Genomic DNA, 18755 nt, shown 5'->3' with positions numbered 1-18755 from the left:
TTGTCCTACTCATACGCTATTTGTTTTTATTATGTTTTTATAGCCCCTGGTGCAGTGGGACACCTTAGTTTCACTGACATATTGGACACCTCTCTAAAAGTTAGTTGGAAGGAGCCACAAGAGAAAAATGGTATTCTCACAGGTAACCATTAAAGATGACTATATAACATGATTATGTCCCTTTGCGTTGTCCACTGTTTTAAGTCACCAAGACATAAAACTGAAATTACTGCGTAACTGTTTGGTAATTCCCCACCACTTTCAGGTTATCGCATCTCCTGGGAGGAGTTCAACAGGACAAATACCAGAGTAACCCATTATTTGCCCAACCTGACTCAGGAGTACAAGGTTACGGGGCTCACTCCTCTCACTACTTACACCATCCAGGTGGCAGCCATGACCTCCAAGGGCCAAGGCCAGCTCTCTGCTTCCACTATTTCCTCTGGTGTACCCCCAGGTCAGGCCTTTACTGAGTAGTTTAACGATTAGTACTCGGTAGACACTAGAATAGTAATTTTACTGAGCGGATTTCTGTTCAGCAACCTCTAAATTCTATGAACAATTCAATTACTACTATTCAAGTGTTCATTCAATTCTTCACTACAGAGCTACCTGGCCCTCCAACCAATTTAGCCATCTCCAACATCGGCCCCCGCTCTGTCACTCTCCAGTTCAAACCTGGTTATGATGGCAAAACATCCATTTCCCGTTGGCAGGTTGAAGCTCAGGTATGATTTAGTTAGACATTTTAAGATTATTGTATTTATCTTTATTTTCATGCTTAGGTTGAACTGTCATTTTTGTTTCATTTGTTCAGCTGCTGATACCACTCCATTTCCCTATGCATTTTAGATTGGTATAATTGGAGAGAATGAAGAGTGGCTAATGGTTCACCAGCTGGCTAATGAACCTGATGCTAGATCACTGGAGGTTCTGGACCTGAACCCTTATACTTACTACAGGTGAGTGCACACGCATCAAACCACTGCGCACCCTCCACACACAGAAACTGTCTCTCCTGTCTAATGTTAGATTAGGAATTATTTTAGCCTTTAACTCTGCTCATAAAAAGATCCTGTTCCCTTTTGCTACATTGACCGACTTTGTTTTTGGACATCATTAAAGCCCCATTTCATCAGACCTGTAACAGATCAGTTCTAATCCTCTGTATCATGATCAACACCAGTTTATCCACAATGTTATCCACAGTTATCTGGCTTCCTTTGTTGCAGGTTCCGAATGCGTCAGGTAAACATCGTGGGCACAAGTCCTCCAAGTCAGCCGTCCAGAAAGATCCAGACCCTGCAGGCCCCTCCAGACATCGCCCCAGCAAATGTCACCCTGCGCACAGCTAGTGAGACCAGCCTGTGGCTTCGCTGGGTGGTAAGCCACCCTTCATTTCACATTGGTCCCAATTCAGTTAGTCTGAAGTTTATTGAGTTTCATCAGATATTATTAGGTCAGGACTCAATTTTGGATATGTAGATTTTAGCATGTTTTTGCATGCACCATGTAAAGGCTATTTTTAAATTACTTTTTTTTCTTCTGGAAATGTTGGAAAGTATGGTTGGGATAAGACAGAATTGGGAAAATGCCCTTGGGTTGTTAAAATTATTAAGATAAGCTTTGTAAAAATCTGATTTTGGTGAAGGACATAAAAATTCATCCATCCATTTACATTTTACGGTCCCATAAAAATCGTGGGGAAAAAATCACATAATAAAAAGTTTGCAATAAAATGATTACTTTGACAGTTTAAAATAAATAAACCTGTTTTCAAAAGCCTTAGTTTAGAAACCTTTTTTATGTTGTTTTTTTTGCTTCTGCAAATTTGCTGCTCTTCTCTGGATTCTCTTATATGATGAATAAATAAAGGAGATGATATTTACGATGGTTCAGAAAGCCACATGCACTATGTCCTTGGTTATGGCTAATTTCTATGTCAGCAAGGTTCTCTTTGCGTCACCGCGGTGTCAACTAAGCACCGAGACACAGAGACTCGTGGCATTCCTGCAGCTCCTTAAAAGGATTAAAAAAGGTAGATATACCAGCAAATAGGTGTCAGCTGGGTAATAGGCTCTACAAATTGATGACATAGCTCACTGATCGTGACCTCCTTTCACAAGCTGAGTGTTAAACTGTCGTAAAAATTTTGTGGCTCACTTCATGGCTGTGGCATAGAAGCATCTATGAATCAGGACTGCGCTAATTTAAAAACTACAGCTCCTTATGTTCAGTGCACTTAAGCACTTGCAAACATCAATTGTTTGCAAGTGCTGGTGATAGCTACTATTCTCAAATAATTGATCTATGTTAATCTTATTAGTACTGACAGACAAAGTTAAGTGAAAGTGAAAGTGCACAACTCTGTTGCTTGTGAAGCTTGCACACAAGAATTTCACTCACATGTGCTGTACCAATGTACCTGCACATGTGATGTGACAATAAAAGTGATTTGATTTGATTTGATTGGAAGAATATTGTTGCATTTCAGTAATAATATATTTTTAAAAATCCGAAAAGCTATATTTATGCCCTGCTAAGCAACTACATTTTAATTGCTTTTCAAGACTTGTAGCCTAAATATGAACCTGTAGTTCCTGATTTAAAGTTCTACAGTTTTCTTAAAACATTATCGCATTTTAAAATCTAAGCTAATCCCTGCAATTCAAACGAATTCTTCTTGTTCTGGCAACACTTTGTACCTACTGTCAATTATGATGAAATTTCTATTGATCTTGCTTGAACTGTGGATATAAAAACAGCAACAACAAAAAATCATCTTAGCCTCTTCCAGAGTGGGAGTACAATGGCAATCCAGATCTGGTTGGGTATCGCATCCAGTACGCCAAAGCCGGAACTAAAGGGGGGGTCCTTTCTCACGTCATAATGGACCGCCTAGAGAGGGAGTTCACCATAGAGGACTTGGAAGAATGGACAGAGTATGAGGTCAGAGTTCAGGCCATCAACGGTATTGGCTCTGGACCATGGAGTCAGCCAGTCCACTGCAGGACAAGGGAGTCTGGTGAGAAAATAAATATCCTATGGCAACATAAATCACATAAATGTCATTGAAGTCTTTTAAATGTCCTCCTTTATCTTCTGCTGCAGTCCCCTCCAGCGGCCCCACCAATGTCTCAGCATTCGCCACCACCTCCAGCAGCATATTGGTGCGGTGGGGAGAGGTCCAAGAGACTGACCGCAATGGACTCATCTTGGGCTATAAGGTAACAGCTCTGACTGTTTGTCTGAAATTGAAACAGATTTCAGAGTAAAATTCATATAAATAATGTGCTTCTAAGTGCTAATACTCCTAAAGTCATTATGTAAAATATTCTGCATCTTTCAGGTTGTTTATAAGGAGAAGGACTCAGACACAGCTCCAGATTTCTGGACAGTAGAGGGAAACACCAGTCATAGTGTCCAGCTAACTGGTCTGGGCAAGTATGTGCTCTATGAGATCCAGGTATTAGCCTTCACACGAATCGGAGACGGAAGGTGCAGCTCACCGTCCATTCTAGAGAGGACTTTGGATGATGGTAAATTAACTTTTCCAAGCAACTTTAACCTTTCTGCTGTAGCTGAAGCTCTTCATGTTTCATCTCTAAACAAATGTAATATCAATAATGTTCTTTTTTCAAATGTATACATTTGCTTTTCTTAAATCACTGGATTTCTGTTATGTATGATATTCTTGCCTAATGATTTTTCATTTGCTGTGACAGTACCAGGCCCTCCAGTTGGCATCTTGTTCCCAGAAGTCAGAACCACCTCTGTTAGGCTTATCTGGCAACCTCCTGCACAGCCTAATGGAATTATACTGGGTGAGTTTACAATAAGCAGAACTTCTACTATAGACTTTGATAGCATTGGGAGAGAAAGTCAAGGCTGGTCAAGGCAGTGGAATTTTATTTTTATAACAGCTTTCAATATGTAGGAGTTATAAAGGGCAGTGAATGATATATTAAAGACATTAAGCAAAGGTATAAAAGACATAGAAGGCAATAAAAAGACACAAATTAATGGGATGTAAAATGAGTAAAATATACGAGAAGATGAAAATCAGTTAAAATAAAAAAGACAAATTAAACAGAAAAATAAAAACTTACAGCTCAGCTTCAGTTCTGGAGTGTCCCAAATTAAATTTCATAAAAATGAGGGGGGGAAAAGAGCCTTAAGTCTTAAGCCATGATTAAAAAAATTTTTTTTGACCAAGAGTGGAATTTCCCTTCAAATTTCCCCATCTCCTCTGGTTTGATTTTGCACTGGAGCCAATTTGTTCTTCTTGCTTATCCCTTTTTATGCACGACTTTATTTTGATATGAGTTTGTCTTCTTAGCTTATCAGATCACATTCAGAAGAAACTCTTCAAATAGCAATGCTGCCACCGTAGATGTGCTGAGCCCCAGTGCACGACAGTACACAGCAGCAGGACTGAAACCAGAGATGGTTTATGTATTCCGGCTCACTGCTCAAACACGCAAGGGTTGGGGGGAGGCTGCTGAGGCTCTGGTGGTCACAACAGAGAAGAGAGGTTAGTGTAAAATGCTGCAGCTAAAATGTATTATTTAAATGATCCACCTCTAAATATTAAGGCTGAGAGGGACCGTGTGTGTCTGTCTGTGCCCTTTAGCTCGACCCCAGCCCACGAGCCGTCCCACAGTGCCTCAAGAGGAAGTCCAGGCTCGTAGAGTGCTGTTGTCATGGGAACCAGGCAGCGATGGCTTGTCCCCAGTTCGTTACTATACAGTCCAGTACAGAGAGCTTCCAGACAGCAACTGGACTGTTCACTCTGCATCAGTCAGTCATGAAACAAACTCCTATATAGTGGACAGGTAAACATAAAAGTCTGCTTTAATAACTGCATTACCCTTATTATTGTTAGTAGCTCTGTGTGACATATACATGCCTTCTTCTCTCCCTCAAGGTTAAAGCCATTTACTTCTTACCAGTTCCGTGTTAAAGCCACCAATGACATTGGAGACAGTGAATACTGTGAGGAGAGTGAAGCCATCACTACGCTACAGGATGGTAAGAATTTGTGACTAACCCAGCACGCACCACAGAGACATTATCTATTGATTTTTCCATTGAGTTTCTAACTGCAAAAGCATGCCTTTACATTTAAGCTTTGACTTTGAATTATCGCAGTGAATACTTTACGTCAACAGTATGTGTATTTACTGTCGAGCTGTTCTCCACCACACTGTTTGAACGCCGTATCGCTTTCCACAGCTATGCTGAACTGGTAACACAATGTTGTTGGTTTTTTATCTTTTCTAGCTCCAGACAAAGCACCAACAATATTGTCTGTTACACCCCACACCACCACCTCTGTACTGGTCAGATGGCAGGTAGGTTGGTAGCTTGAAAAAGCTTTTCCTTTCTTTTATTTTGCAAAGGATAATAGAATAGAAACTAATATTAATTGGCCATCATTAATGTTGGACATTAAGCAGACTTCCTCTCCTCCTAGCCTCCTCCTGAGGACCATATAAATGGAGTCTTGTTGGGGTTCAGAGTCAGGTACAGGGAGCTACACTATGACAGAGTACGCAGCTTCACTGTCCGCACAGTCAACAGTCCCTCAACCAACTGGGCTGATCTTACTGGTGAGTTAGCTACTTTTTGAAAGCTTTTGCCTGTTATTTAAATACCTTCACTTTAGCATCACCGAATGCTGCAGGCGATCCAAAAAATATAAACAGAAATGCGCTCTTTGCCATTTTTCTAAACCCGCTTTTATTCCTCCCTATTTTCCTATTTAAACTCCAGCTCCCTACAGCGTCAGGAACTTGAGTGAATCCTCGCTCACCCAGTATGAACTCGATAGTAAGTCGCGTATCTCTCTTTATGCCCCTCTCTTCCATTACCCTCCATCTGTTTGCATGTCATCTGTGAAAGTTTATTTGCACAAAATATGCCATTTGTATACTAATTTACAGCAAGTGTGCCTTCCATCCTCCCACTCATCTGTAGCCACTAAGGGACCACCGCGGTTTCTTACTGTGTGCAAATGACTTTAATCTCTCCAAGCTTCCCTGTCATTATTTCAGCATGCGTTCTGTCTTTTTAATCACTGACAAATCTTCCACGTCCCCACAAGAACCTCATCTTTTTATCAGTATGCTTCTTAATTCTCACACTCCATTGTTCTGCCACGGGCATCACTGTGACTGTCTCTCACCGGAGTAACTTCTTATTACTCTTTCATCCTAACTGTTCTATTAAAATACTGCTATGGGTTCTCTGCTTGCAGATTTGAGTAAACACAAACGCTATGAGATTCGTCTCAGTGTGTATAATGCAGTGGGGGAGGGTCCTAGCAGTGCACCACAGGAAGTGTTTGTTGGAGAGGCGGGTATGTTTCTTTTCTCTCTGTGCAGCAAGTTTGCAAGACTACTTACCCTTTATCTTTATTCAATTTTTAGCAGTTATATCACATAATAGCTCAATTACTTAAATCCTGCCCTTATCTAGTCCCAACAGCCCCTCCGCAAAATGTGGTGGTCCAGTCCTCAACAGCAACACAGCTGGATGTTACTTGGGACCCACCTCCTCTGGATGCCCAGAATGGAGACATACAGGGCTACAAGGTATCAATAATGTGTATTTATGTCCATGTTTATATTTTTTCATTGAAAACCTTATGAATCCCAAACTCTGTCATTTTCTTTCCAGATCTATTTTTGGGAGTTTCAGCTCCAAAATGAGACAGAGCGCCTGCGTACCCTGTTCCTGCCAGAGCTTGGGGTGAAGCTTAAAAATCTAACAGGATACACCACCTACATGATCAGTGTGGCAGCCTTCAACGCTGCAGGGGATGGGCCCCGCTCCCTGCCCACCAGAGGGCGCACTCAGCAAGCAGGTGAGTCACGCAAAATCCAGACGTGGACAGAAAGATTACAGTGATCCTTCAAAAGACCAGAGGGATTTATCTTGCAGCATCGTGCTTTTTGCAGTCTTTGGATCTATATATCTTATTCCTCTTTATCTTTCGTTAATCCCCCCTCCCCCTGTCATCTGCACAACGAGACGGCTCATTATTTAACCACATCGCTCGGTGGATACATGGTTTTCAAAGCTTTTGAAGAGTAGAGCGATACAAAAGGTGTTTTCATATTGACTCATTGTGTTTCTATAGCTTTAAGACAAATAACATAAAAGCTTTCCCTCCTATTCAGCAGGAAACATTCTCACTGAACAGTTTAGTTTTGTCCTGTGAGATGTAGTATTAGAGATCTTTTTGGCACATCCTACTGGACAAGCCATGGGGGAAGCAGCCTAATGACAGCAGGGGAGAAAAGAATACAAAGTGCGGGGGGACACATGTAGATTAGTATTTTTTGGCTACAACTGCACAAAGATGTCTGTGTTTACGAGCTAGTGAAAGTCCCTCCTCTGCGATTTCTGCAGAGAATGGTTTACAGTGTATATTTCTCACGTCTCTCCCACCCCCTTGAAGGCTGTGACATTGGCAAGGGGTACAAAGTGCTGAGAACTTAAAAACACAGGCAGGAATTTTGGCTCCTCACACAACAGGGTACTGGGAAGTGAGCCAACACAAGCTTTTGTGATTTTTATGCAGAATTGTGTCTAAATCCTGACACTTAGCTGGATCTGGGTTGGTTCAGCACTCAAATTTCTCAAAGCTGTTGTTCAAGGTCACAGAATGAATTTTAGTGTCACTTCAGTGTCTTCTTTTGGGTTTGGGGGAATTAGTTGCCTATACTGCTGTGCAGGACTTTGTTTGGTCCTCTTTCACGGTACCCAAATTTTTGAATTACATGCAACATTTAATTTCTGCTGATTATTCTTTTTATTTATTTTTTTTCTGAACTGTCCTAGTATTCAATTTCTGTGTTAATTTGCATAGCTTGTCTTTTATGAATTTGGCAAATGTTCTTCTTGGCTGTAGACACTAAGCACTGCCCATGGATTTCACTGATTTGCTGATCCAAAAACCAAAACTTTTTGTTGCCAGTGTAGCTTTGAAGGAAAAAGCACAAGTAACTAATAAAAAATGTTTTTAAAGAAAACTATTCATATTTACTTCACCGACATCTCTTGGTCAGTACTTTGCAGTGTTGTGACCAAGTCTTCATTGTATACATGGTTTCATCTCACGACTGTTATATTAACATCTCAACTTTTCCCACTTTCTTTGACAAAAGCGCCAAGTGCTCCGAGCTACGTGCACTTCAGCGAGTTGACCACCACTTCGGTCAACGTGTCCTGGGGAGAGCCGAAGCAGGCCAACGGCATCATTGAGGGCTACCGCCTGGTTTATGAGCCCTGCACTCCAGTTGATGGTGAGAAACTCCTGGAACCTAACAACTCTGCCATTGCTTGACATTCCTCAGCTTGCTTTTCTCACGCAGTGATTTACGACCTCAAGCCTCTTAACCATACTCTTTTTTTTGACCTGCGCTGCTTAAGCTTATGCTCTAATTTGTTACAGATGAGTGTAGGCCCTGCAGTAACATATATGGCATGGCTGATAAAATATGTTGGAGTGTTGTACAGTTTTTACCCTCAGTGAGAGCAACATGGTTAACAGCCAGCTAAATGCAGTTGCCTGAACCAGATTGTCGAGTAATTGGGAGCAGAGGTGGAACGCTGAGCTGCTGTGGTCCTGTGGCTATCTGCTAATCGACCAAGAGTTAAGCTAGATAAAGCAATAAATATATTTTCCTGGTCTCTGACAGTGAGTTTATCTGGTCTTGTGTGTGACTGTATGTCTGCGCTTATGCACAAAGCTTGGCTCTTTGTCGCTTGTAGAAAGCAGTATCTAGAGTCTTAGTGTTTCCTGTACAGACTCCTCTCCTCGCACTCCAGGTGTCAGTAAGATAGTGACAGTAGATGTGAAGGGCAGTGCTCCCCAGTGGATGAAGATCAAAGACCTGGCCGATGGTGTCACATACAACTTTCGCATCCGGGCCAAAACTCTCACTTACGGCCCCGAGGTTGAGGCCAACATCACCACTGGACCCGGAGAAGGTGGGATGCTATAGCTTTTCTTTATTACAGTGTCAGTAATCAAATCCTTTGAGGACTCCCTTGTCATTTTTTATCCACCGTTCTTGTTTTCTCAGGAGCTCCAGGCCCTCCAGGAGAACCCTTTATTTCTCGATATGGCACAGCTCTCACACTGCATTGGACAAGTGGCGATCAAGGCCGTGCACCCATCACGCGATACGTCATAGAGGCCAGACCATCTGGTGGGCCAATTACAAACATACATGTTGTTTGAGTTTTAATCTGTCCACCGTACACTTTAATTTTATTCACAGATTTTCTTATTTTGCCTTTAGATGAAGGATTGTGGGACATTCTCATCAAAGACATTCCCAGAGAAGTGACATCCTACACGCTTAATATGGACATGCTACGAGAAGGGGTCACCTACGACTTTCGAGTAATTGCCGTCAACGACTATGGCTACGGGTCCCCCAGTGCCCCGTCCCCTTCCATATCAGGTCGGTTGTAATATAAAATGAAGACTTACGCAGTGTTGTGCTAAATATCAGATATTAATATCTATTATTTTGGTTTCAGCCCAGAAAGTGTCTCCCTTCTATGAGGAGTGGTGGTTCTTGGTAGTCATTGCTCTTGTGGGACTCATCTTTATCCTCCTCCTTATTTTCATTCTCATCATCCGAGGCCAGAGTAAAAAGTATACCAAAAAAGCAGACTCAGGTATGAAACACACCTTAAACTCTGCTAATATCTCAGGCTCTCTCTCTGTTTGCAACCCAGGCAATCAAGTGGAATTTGTCTTCCTCTTAGACAGGTCTGCTGAGCGCTGCATTTTAATGACTGCAGCATCCAAAGTCTATCTTGTTAAACGGGAGCAAAAAGGCTCACACAGTTAGACAAATGGCCTTGATTTCCCTCCGTTGTTTGGCTGACAGGGGAAAGATGAGGGTTAATGTTATCAGTGAACAGCAGAAATTGGCAGATGAATAAATATTATTGTTCGTATTTTACTGCAGCAAGGATCAATACTGGAATAAATGGCTTGGCAGTGATTTAATGCTCAGGTCATTAGATAGACTGAGAGTAATTATTTAACAACAGCAAAGGTTGCTCCTGTATCACTGTATCAACAAGTCAATTATTTTCTTTAAACGCAAGGGTACGGTACAGGAAGTTAATCATTGTAAGTAGCCGTATTGTTGGTATTATTATTAATACATTATGACTGACACGCAAGAGTCGCATTAAACAGATGGGAGCAATGTTTGGGGGAGAAGTGAAAGTCAGGGCAAGCCTTCCTAATGCCTCCTACTACTGACTTTTTAGCTTAGCCAGTGTTCAGCATGGTGCCAAGGTTATCAGGGTTGGCCAGCTCAGACAAGGACTGTATGTGTGTGAGGACACAAAGATGACCTCTTAGTCCCTCCCAAACATTTCCCAGCTTTCCTAGCTGTGAACCTGTACTGCCAACTGGAGGCTGTTTTATCTGGAATCAGTATTAAACATTGGGCCTGACTAAGTGGTATTTACCTCAGCTTGTCCTGTACTTAAACAGCATTTTGACCTTTAGCAAGGTTTTGCAAATATAAATTAAGGAGAAACCATTAACAGAATGACCGTGCAAGTCTTTTTTTGTGTGTCAAAAATTGTGTTTTCCGAATACAGTGATAAAATAATCCAAGGTATTGAAATGTATTTTAGATTTGATTCATTTATTCCATTCCACAACCCACACAGTGTCATCCTCATACCCCCGTCCAGGCAACCACTCCAACTGCACGTCGCTGCCTCTGACGCACGGAGAGATGGTGCGGCTCGATGAGGGACGCTTCCCAGCCCTGGAGCTGAACAACCGACGCCTCTCTGTGAAGAACTCTTTTTGCCGTAAAAACGGCATCTATACCCGGTCAGTCAGCATCACCGTAAATACCTCCTGTGTGCATTATGACTGACGGTATTCAGCTGGCCACTGCTTTTAAAGCTTGCAAGCAGATATTCCATTTCTCAGATATATTGCTCTGTCAGTTTTGTCACGTTTCCTTTTCAAGTGTTTTTGTATTACTTACAATATATACAAGAATTAGTATTTGTTGTTGTGTGTTCCCCTCTTCCCTTAACAACAGTTCAACAGTTGCGAGTGAAAACAACTGAACCTTGAGGGCACCAGCTGGTGATTTGAGCCTCCTTCATCTCCTCTCATTGACATTCAGTGTTTGAGTGGTGCAAAAATACATATTGGGGGACAGCACAATACTGGCTAATTAACATTCAAAACCTCTTTGTCTGTTCATCAAAGCTTTAGGCAAGGACTGTCATGGATCGCGGGCTGCAGACCCAAATGCAGAGTTCTGAAACAGACTTTGTAAACAAAAAATGTAATTGTTATTCCAGGTAATCCAAAAGACAGCAGGAAATAACATAAAGAGGACTTATGAGACAGAACCGACTATTTATTTTTGGGCATGAGTGCAGAGGTTCTCTTACACGCAGTGCTACGCAGGCTATCACGACGCAGAATAATGTCAGCAGGACTTTGGTAGGCTGTGTCTTTGGTAATGATTATGCAAACATGAGATAAATAGAATTTCCCAAACGCTGCAGCATGATAAGCATGTGTGTAGACATAGGTCAGGGCTGGAGGAATGGTCAGTTGGTTGTGTTTGGGGGATGGTGCTTCAGCGTCTGCTTCTTGTCACAGCACTAAAATAGATGTTGTTTTTTTGCACATTACTGTGCACATTGTGGTGGAATGTGTTAGGGGTGCACTAAAGGGCAGAGGAATCTGTTATTTTCTCCTTGACCAAGGAGGCCAAGGGGATCAAAGAGCCTTGAGTAGCTCCCTCTCTTTGAAGAGCTCCAAACTGGTACCGTACTGTTTGTTAATGATCTGTAGACTAAGGGAGGAAGAGCAGAAGAGCTCCCTGTGGGATATTTGAAAGGGTGAAGGAAAGAAGGATGAATTAGACAGATAAGGCGAGGGGGATAAATACAGTGCTCCTAAATAATTCAAAGCTCAGAATCTATTGCCCCTCCTCCCCTACACTCACATGGCTCCATCCTTTTTATGTCTGGTTCAACCTTGTCTTAATGTAGTTTTTTTTTTTTTCCACAGTCCACCCCCTCACGGCATCCCCTTTAACCCAGAGGAGATATCCCTTTGTTGTGTCAACCTTTTCATGGCCGTTGTCATGTTGTGTCTTCTAAGCCTGTTCTTGGCATTCCCGGTGATTTAGCGCCTGTGTGTACATATTAACTTTTTTTTTTTGGAGAGGTTGTCAAGGTTGTCTTCTTTATGCCTTAATATTCCACTTGACATCACAGCATTTTATGCTTGTCTATTCTGCCCCCACATACATTTTCCATTTCAGATCATTTAAACATTTACTTTCATGCAGTGTCTAGTTTATGCAATTCGTTAGTCTCTTTTTCTGAAACCAACTGAGCAAACCCTTCTTTTAATGTATTAGCCTGAGATGCATACTGAGCCCACTGATGTAGCGCAGTGATGCGAGGGTAGTGGTCCAGTTTTGGCTTTCAGACCATCCAATTCAATCTCAGCAGACCTTGAACGCAGCAGTAGTCATTACAGCAGAAGGAGAAAAATAATTGTCTGCACAGATGTTTCTCTCTGCTTCACTTCATGGACTTAATGACTGGAGCCGAAAGAAGTTAAGGAGTTCTTTTTTTACTTGACTTGCATTCATACTGTATGAGAACTTCTTAATGCTCACAAAGCTCAAGTCCACGCTTAGTTACCCAGCTTTTCTGCAGGAAGTCTAAAACTCTGATTGAGTCGCTCTGTGTATTAATTCAGCTCTAATCGCCACAGAGTGCTTTCATGATCTTCATGATCTTTTTTCTTTTTTGCATAAATTCTGTTCATGAGGTTGGCACAAGTCCACTGCCAAACTTCCACAAACACTTTGAAAGATTAGAAAAGAATAGCAAAAGTATAAGATCAATTCTAATCTCTGTCCTGCCTAATGTAGTGGCTTCCAGGAATGCACAAATAACCCATGCTGTGCTTGTCTGAATCATTTTTTTTCATAATCAATAAGTCTGTGCTGGATCTATTCATGTTGTTCCCACTGAACACCCTGTGGCTTCTGAAGCTTCATTTTTAGAACTGTTTTGGTGGCTTTCTTTAGTTGTCTCTGTGGTGTCAGTCACAGGATTGACACAGCTTTTTACTCCCGAATGAAAAAAAAAAGTGAGAGCTTAAGAAAATCAGTTCGGAGAATGCAATTATGATCAAAAGAAACTTCTTTTTTCTTATATAACATTAGCTCTTTATCATCTTCTTGCTTTTATAACTCTCCTTCTTAACTCTCTACTTTTCTTAATGTATTTTATTTCTTTTTTTTAAATTCAGCTCTCCTCCAAGACCAAGTCCTGGAAGTCTGCACTACTCAGATGAGGATGTCAGCACTAAGTATAATGACCTGATCCCAGCAGAAAGCAGCAGTCTGACTGAAAAACCCTCGGAGATATCTGACTCGCAGGTAAGCGCTGACCCAGGCTTACAGTCTATGCCCGACCCTGCGTCTGGAATAAGCAATGAACTTAAATTAAAAAGTCAAATTCAACTGTTTAAATTTCTCACGGAGAAAATCCTCAGGGCAAAGCTGTAACCTTTTTAAAGTTAAAAAAAAAAAACTTCTCTGGTTCAACTTTCTGTTCTTTTGTTACATTTGGCAACTATCCTCTTGATAAACTCAATTCAGCTTGTCACAGTCACCGCTTTGCTAGATGCAGAAGCAAGACAGCTGTCTAATTATGAAGCAGCATTTGTGACGATAAATTAATGACATTCTGCAGCAATATCTGCCTCAAGTGGATCACCTCAAAATTAAATACCCTCTGTTAGCGTCGTGCAGTGATGGCTGACGTTTCTGGATCTTTTAATACTGATTTCTTTCATGGCAGGGGAATACACAGCCGGTTCCCGTGCCTCGCGTGTGCTCAAATATCTTCACAACTAATTAATTTTTGTCAAATAGAAATTGTTAATCTTGGCTTCCATGTCTCAGCTCGCAATATGATGAGTGTGTGCATAGAATAGTTTGGCCCAGTGAGGAGATGGGAGGCTTGAAGTGATGAGGGATGGTACCTACAACTGGCAGAGAAGCCGATTGTAGCAGATTCTGAACATTTGTCTTCCCACACCCGCGCTGTGTCTCCCTGGCCAATTTGTCTGGTACCTGCACAGGCAAAACATTGTTCATCCCAGTTTGAGAAAAAACAGATCTCCCAGGAGACGCAGGCTGGTGTTATTCTTTTCCTCTGCGTAGCCTCCCACTGTTTACCTGACACTTGTGCAAATAAATGGTGCTTCAACATCTGTTGAGCTACAGTGTCTCAATAGAGCAGTAGATGAGCAAGTGCTCATCAGGCACACAAATGTGCCAAATGTGTAATGCTTTCTGTGGGAGGCTTTTACTATTTTTTTATTTTAAACAAATACATGTAGCAGAATAACAAGAGGATTCACTCAGACAAGCTTTTGCCTGATGGTTTTGTGTTACAAGAAAAGGAGATTAATTCTGTAAACATTATCTTTCTCTAATTCTAGGACACACTTGTTTACATGTATCATGTTTGTACTCCATACAGCTATCGGTGAGCTTCTACATCTCAAAGATTCTCAATAGAAGTGATTATCTGGCCCATAGAAATGCACATGGATTCATAGATTTCCCATTGTCAATAGATATGTCCTGCTGTGCCGTGACTCAGTAGCTACTGTGTTGTTTGTCAACCAGCTGTACAATACTGGAAATAGAATTAGCCTTGATTTGAGACCATGAAAATGTAGCTGTCATTATACTCTGTAGTAAGCGTCGTAGCACGTGTTCTGCTTACTGTCCTCATTTTTTGCCAAAGTGACTTTGAACTGTTGACTGACAGGGCAGCGACAGCGAATACGAAATGGATCAGAGTCGGCAGAAGACCCACTCCTTTGTTAACCACTACATCAGTGACCCCACCTACTACAACTCCTGGCGGCGACAACAGAAGGGCGTCACTCGTCCACCGGCATACGGCTACTCCCAGCCCGAGCCCCTGGTGGAGCAAGAGTCACGACAACACCCACCACCCGTACCCCCCCTGCCCCCTCTTCCCCCTCTCCTCCCTCAGAGCGCCCAGTCACCACAGCCCCAGTGCCAAGGCCAGGGCACCCTCTTCAGGCCTAAGGGAAGCCGGACTCCCACCCCCTCCCTGCTGTCCTCCGACCCCCCCAGCCAGCACAGCACCCTGTACCGGCCCCCCAGCAGCCTCGGCTGTGCCGCTCAGGCACCTACCGCGGGCTTCTCCTCTTTTGTTTGACACACAGCTCTCCTTCCAATAACAACAGGACCCTGAGGACGAAACTTTGATTTTTGTTGTTGTTGGTTTATTTGTATTTTGCTCCTTTTCTTCTTCTTTTTTTTGATCTTTAGTTCTGTCTTACCGACAGAGTTGTTGCTCAATATTAAGCATTGCAGGCATCTTAAATAGTGCTTTCTCCTCTGTGAAGAGTGTATGTATGATTGTGCTGAGTGTGTACGGTTGGTCAATCTGTGTAATATGTATTTTATGAAAAGACAATCATTTGAAAGTTTTTGTGTTGCTTTAGCAAATTCATTTGAACGATCATCGATGTAAACAAGAGAGAACAGGACCTGAAGTTCTGAAAAAGAAATCCTTGTTTTCAAACCCCTGTATTATTGTTTAACATGAGAGCTTTATTGAAAACAACCACCTTAGAACCATATAGAGTATGGACCACTTGCATTGCTGAGACTGGACAATGGAAAAACTGACTCTTATGGAACAAGCGATGCCTAACAAAGGACAAAATGTTGTGAGAAAATGACTCTGAGTTGGAGAGAGGCACTTGCGGTCACTGTAGCCCTCAGCTGCCTTTAAGTTTCTCACTCTGCCTAATCATTGTTGGAAATGCATTGTGTATTTACTATATGTACTTGTCTCATCTTGTTTACCAGATATTTATATCAAGCAGCTTCAAGCTCAATATTTTCAGAGCATCACTAGTGAAAATGTTATGAATCACATTAAAGCATTGTGGCACCTTTATAGTAGTCTGAGGATGTTGATTGTGTGCTCATGTCAGTAGATATACAAGCAAAGGCAAGCTTTATAATGTGTATTTGTTTGCTTTAATGTTATTCACAGAAAATTACTAAGACCCAAAAGCACAAATCCCCTTGGTTCATTAGATACATACACTTATCGGCCGCTTTAGTAGGTACACTTGTTCAACTTCTCATTGAACTCGATCATCTAATCAGCCAGTCACATGGCAGCAACTCAGTGTATTTAGGCATGTAGATATGATCATGATTAAAGTTCAAAGAAAGCATCAGAATGAGGAAGAGAGGTGACATGTTTAAAATAGAAGGTTCCAATGGTAGGGTCGGGATTTGGTGTAAACAACAATAAATATGGATCTATCCTGCCTCCTGCCTTTGTCTTAGGCGGGTGCAAAATGGTCTGTATTTATATAGCGCTTTACTAGTCCCTAAGGACCCCAAAGCGCTTTACACATCCAGCCATCCACACACTGGTGATGGCAAGCTACATTGTAGCCACAGCCACCCTGGGGCGCACTGACAGAGGCAAGGCTGCCAGACACTGGCGCCACCGGGCCCTCTGACCACCACCAGTAGGCAACGGGTGAAGCGTCTTGCCCAAGGACACAACGACCGAGACTGTCCAAGCCGCGGCTCGAACCGGCAACCTTCCGATTACAAGGCAAACTCCCAACTCTTGAGCCCTGATCGCTCCATGGAATGAGGGGTACTTACTTGGCATATTTTGGGCCATTTTGTACCAATTGATCATTGTTTAAGGGCACAGCCAGGTTTACACACCATATCAGAAAGCTCATCTCAAACTGGTTTCTTGAACGCTACACTGCACTCAAATGACCTCCATAGTCACCAGATCTCAATCCAATACAGCAAATTTGGGATAGGTTAGAGTAGGAGATTCATATAATTGATGTACAGCTTAAAAATCTTCACCATCTGTGAGATGCTGTCAGGTTTGTATGGGCATCCAATGCATGTATTATTAACAAGCATATGAATCATTATATATTAATAGCTGTCAGTGAAAGAAAATAATAACTCATTTTGGTTAGTTTAAAAGAGAATGGAGAGTATCCATATCCACTAAGGGTTTCACAATGCAATAGATTTTACCTATAGCACAAAACCTTTACTTTTCAAAACTACCTCAAATTTTGGGGTGTTTCTTGATGTACTGGGAAGAAAACAGGAAATCAGTCACTTACAAAGATACAAAAGAGTAAATGATAATGTGCGGCAGGAGAAAAAAGTATAATGATGTGTGAAATCCGTCAGAATGGATTGTCACTTTTTTTGTTCATGTTACAAGGTGTGATTGCATTTATATAATTTCTGAATACATGATTCGTGTTACAGCTCATGGTACCATAGGCATATATTATAGTGAGAAATTTTCTAGGACATTTTTGCAAAGCTGTCTCTTTAGAAAAGGTGAATGGATATTGCTGTGCTGGAGTGTGACCTATAGTGTGCACACTAAAGCATTCAGTCTTCAAGGTCTAAAAATGTAATCTGTCCAATTTCCAGTGTGAACATCTCTGTGTACATCATTAAAAAAGAGAAAAAGGCAGAATAGCCATGTTAATGCTAACTCTTTAGAATAAAACATTCTATTTTGTAATGACCTTTTCCTCATAAATCATAATGAAATGGTGGAACACTGATGAAAATAATTACAGGATTTATGATTCTGACATAAAGAGAATTGGCAACAAACTCATTATAAAGGAAATCTAAACCATTTTAAAACCTGTAGAAATTAATTTTGCACAGACAGTCTTAAGTAGAGCATTTTGTATGATCTGGAATGCAAAGTCATTTTTAAGTGACACCTAATCCTACAGTGTACAAATGACCTGAATCTTAAACAAAACCATAATTGGGATGCAAAACAGCATGAGATACTGGGAAGAACTTGAAGAAGAACCTGATCCAGTGCAAGCATGCTGAAAATCTTAGGGATGGTTGGACAGGTAATCCCTTTATTTCAGGCCAGAAAACACTGATCTTAACCAAAGAACAGAAGGATCAGGCTCAAAGGTTTAGGGGTAAGGTGAAATCAGAAAACATCTTTCCACCATGGATATATTATATATAAATATGTAATTCTTCCGACTTGACTGAGCTCTTCACTCTAAGGAGATCACAGACAAATCTTCTGCTCACACACATTCAAGCCAAAGAGAGTGAGACAGAGACAGAAAGCGAGGCGCTCACGCAGATGGGGACAGAGAGCAGGAAAGAGATAGATCTGCAAATCTGGCACAGTTTTACATTTCAGTGAAACGTCTCCTCATGGGACTGACTTAAACAAAATTTGTCCTATTTCTGACTGTGTTTGTTGGAGTTCATAAGACCGCATTGGCAGCACAGTTAACTTGTCTGGTTGACTGGCGGGGGCCAAGTTATGGTGTGTGATAAAGAGAAAAATGAGAAGTTACAGCTTTCAAACTGTTTTAATGTGGGGGAGAGTTATTGTTAAACCAGAAGTCTTCTAGTTTATCTTATTTCACTCATAGATACAGTACACATAGTGCATTTCCTCTACATACACTTAGCTCAAGCCTCTTCTGCCAGATCAGTTAAAAACCTGAGGAGATGCTCCCCCAACTGTTTTCTTTTCACAACATTTCTCTGCAGTATGCAGAAATTTTTATGCACTAGTTCAATCAAGCAGAACTG

General features: G+C 41.6%; 1 protein-coding gene and 1 long non-coding RNA gene across 9 annotated transcripts in view; one reads left to right on the top strand and one right to left on the bottom strand.

The window, feature by feature from the left end:
* LOC309705447 (protein sidekick-2-like) overlaps window positions 1-16034 on the top strand; it is an 86997-nt gene extending 70963 nt beyond the window's left edge. For 3 of the 8 annotated variants that reach the window (XM_082531272.1, XM_082531269.1, XM_082531276.1), the window contains 26 exons: window positions 44-142; window positions 266-457; window positions 607-728; window positions 853-962; window positions 1233-1383; window positions 2788-3025; window positions 3112-3227; window positions 3350-3539; window positions 3726-3824; window positions 4340-4534; window positions 4634-4835; window positions 4928-5031; window positions 5284-5354; window positions 5477-5612; window positions 5776-5832; window positions 6260-6361; window positions 6481-6596; window positions 6682-6868; window positions 8175-8312; window positions 8818-9000; window positions 9096-9221; window positions 9315-9479; window positions 9559-9699; window positions 10717-10885; window positions 13352-13481; window positions 14887-16034. In XM_082531272.1, the coding sequence (XP_082387398.1) occupies window positions 44-142; window positions 266-457; window positions 607-728; window positions 853-962; window positions 1233-1383; window positions 2788-3025; window positions 3112-3227; window positions 3350-3539; window positions 3726-3824; window positions 4340-4534; window positions 4634-4835; window positions 4928-5031; window positions 5284-5354; window positions 5477-5612; window positions 5776-5832; window positions 6260-6361; window positions 6481-6596; window positions 6682-6868; window positions 8175-8312; window positions 8818-9000; window positions 9096-9221; window positions 9315-9479; window positions 9559-9699; window positions 10717-10885; window positions 13352-13481; window positions 14887-15306 (3959 nt within the window). In that variant the 3' untranslated portion in view covers window positions 15307-16034. The remainder of the gene's footprint in view (window positions 1-43; window positions 143-265; window positions 458-606; window positions 729-852; window positions 963-1232; window positions 1384-2787; window positions 3026-3111; window positions 3228-3349; window positions 3540-3725; window positions 3825-4339; window positions 4535-4633; window positions 4836-4927; window positions 5032-5283; window positions 5355-5476; window positions 5613-5775; window positions 5833-6259; window positions 6362-6480; window positions 6597-6681; window positions 6869-8174; window positions 8313-8817; window positions 9001-9095; window positions 9222-9314; window positions 9480-9558; window positions 9700-10716; window positions 10886-13351; window positions 13482-14886) is intronic. The other 5 variants (XM_082531275.1, XM_082531273.1, XM_082531274.1 and 2 more) reach the window with 3 other exon arrangements.
* The window catches only part of LOC309705450, a 93890-nt gene that overhangs the window by 57818 nt on the left and 17317 nt on the right, over window positions 1-18755 (bottom strand). The window lies entirely within an intron of this gene.

This window comes from Aulonocara stuartgranti, assembly GCF_965226115.1.
Source record: "Aulonocara stuartgranti genome assembly, chromosome: 4".
NCBI classification, from domain to species: domain Eukaryota; kingdom Metazoa; phylum Chordata; class Actinopteri; order Cichliformes; family Cichlidae; genus Aulonocara; species Aulonocara stuartgranti.
This window is presented reverse-complemented; position numbering and strand designations above follow the sequence as displayed.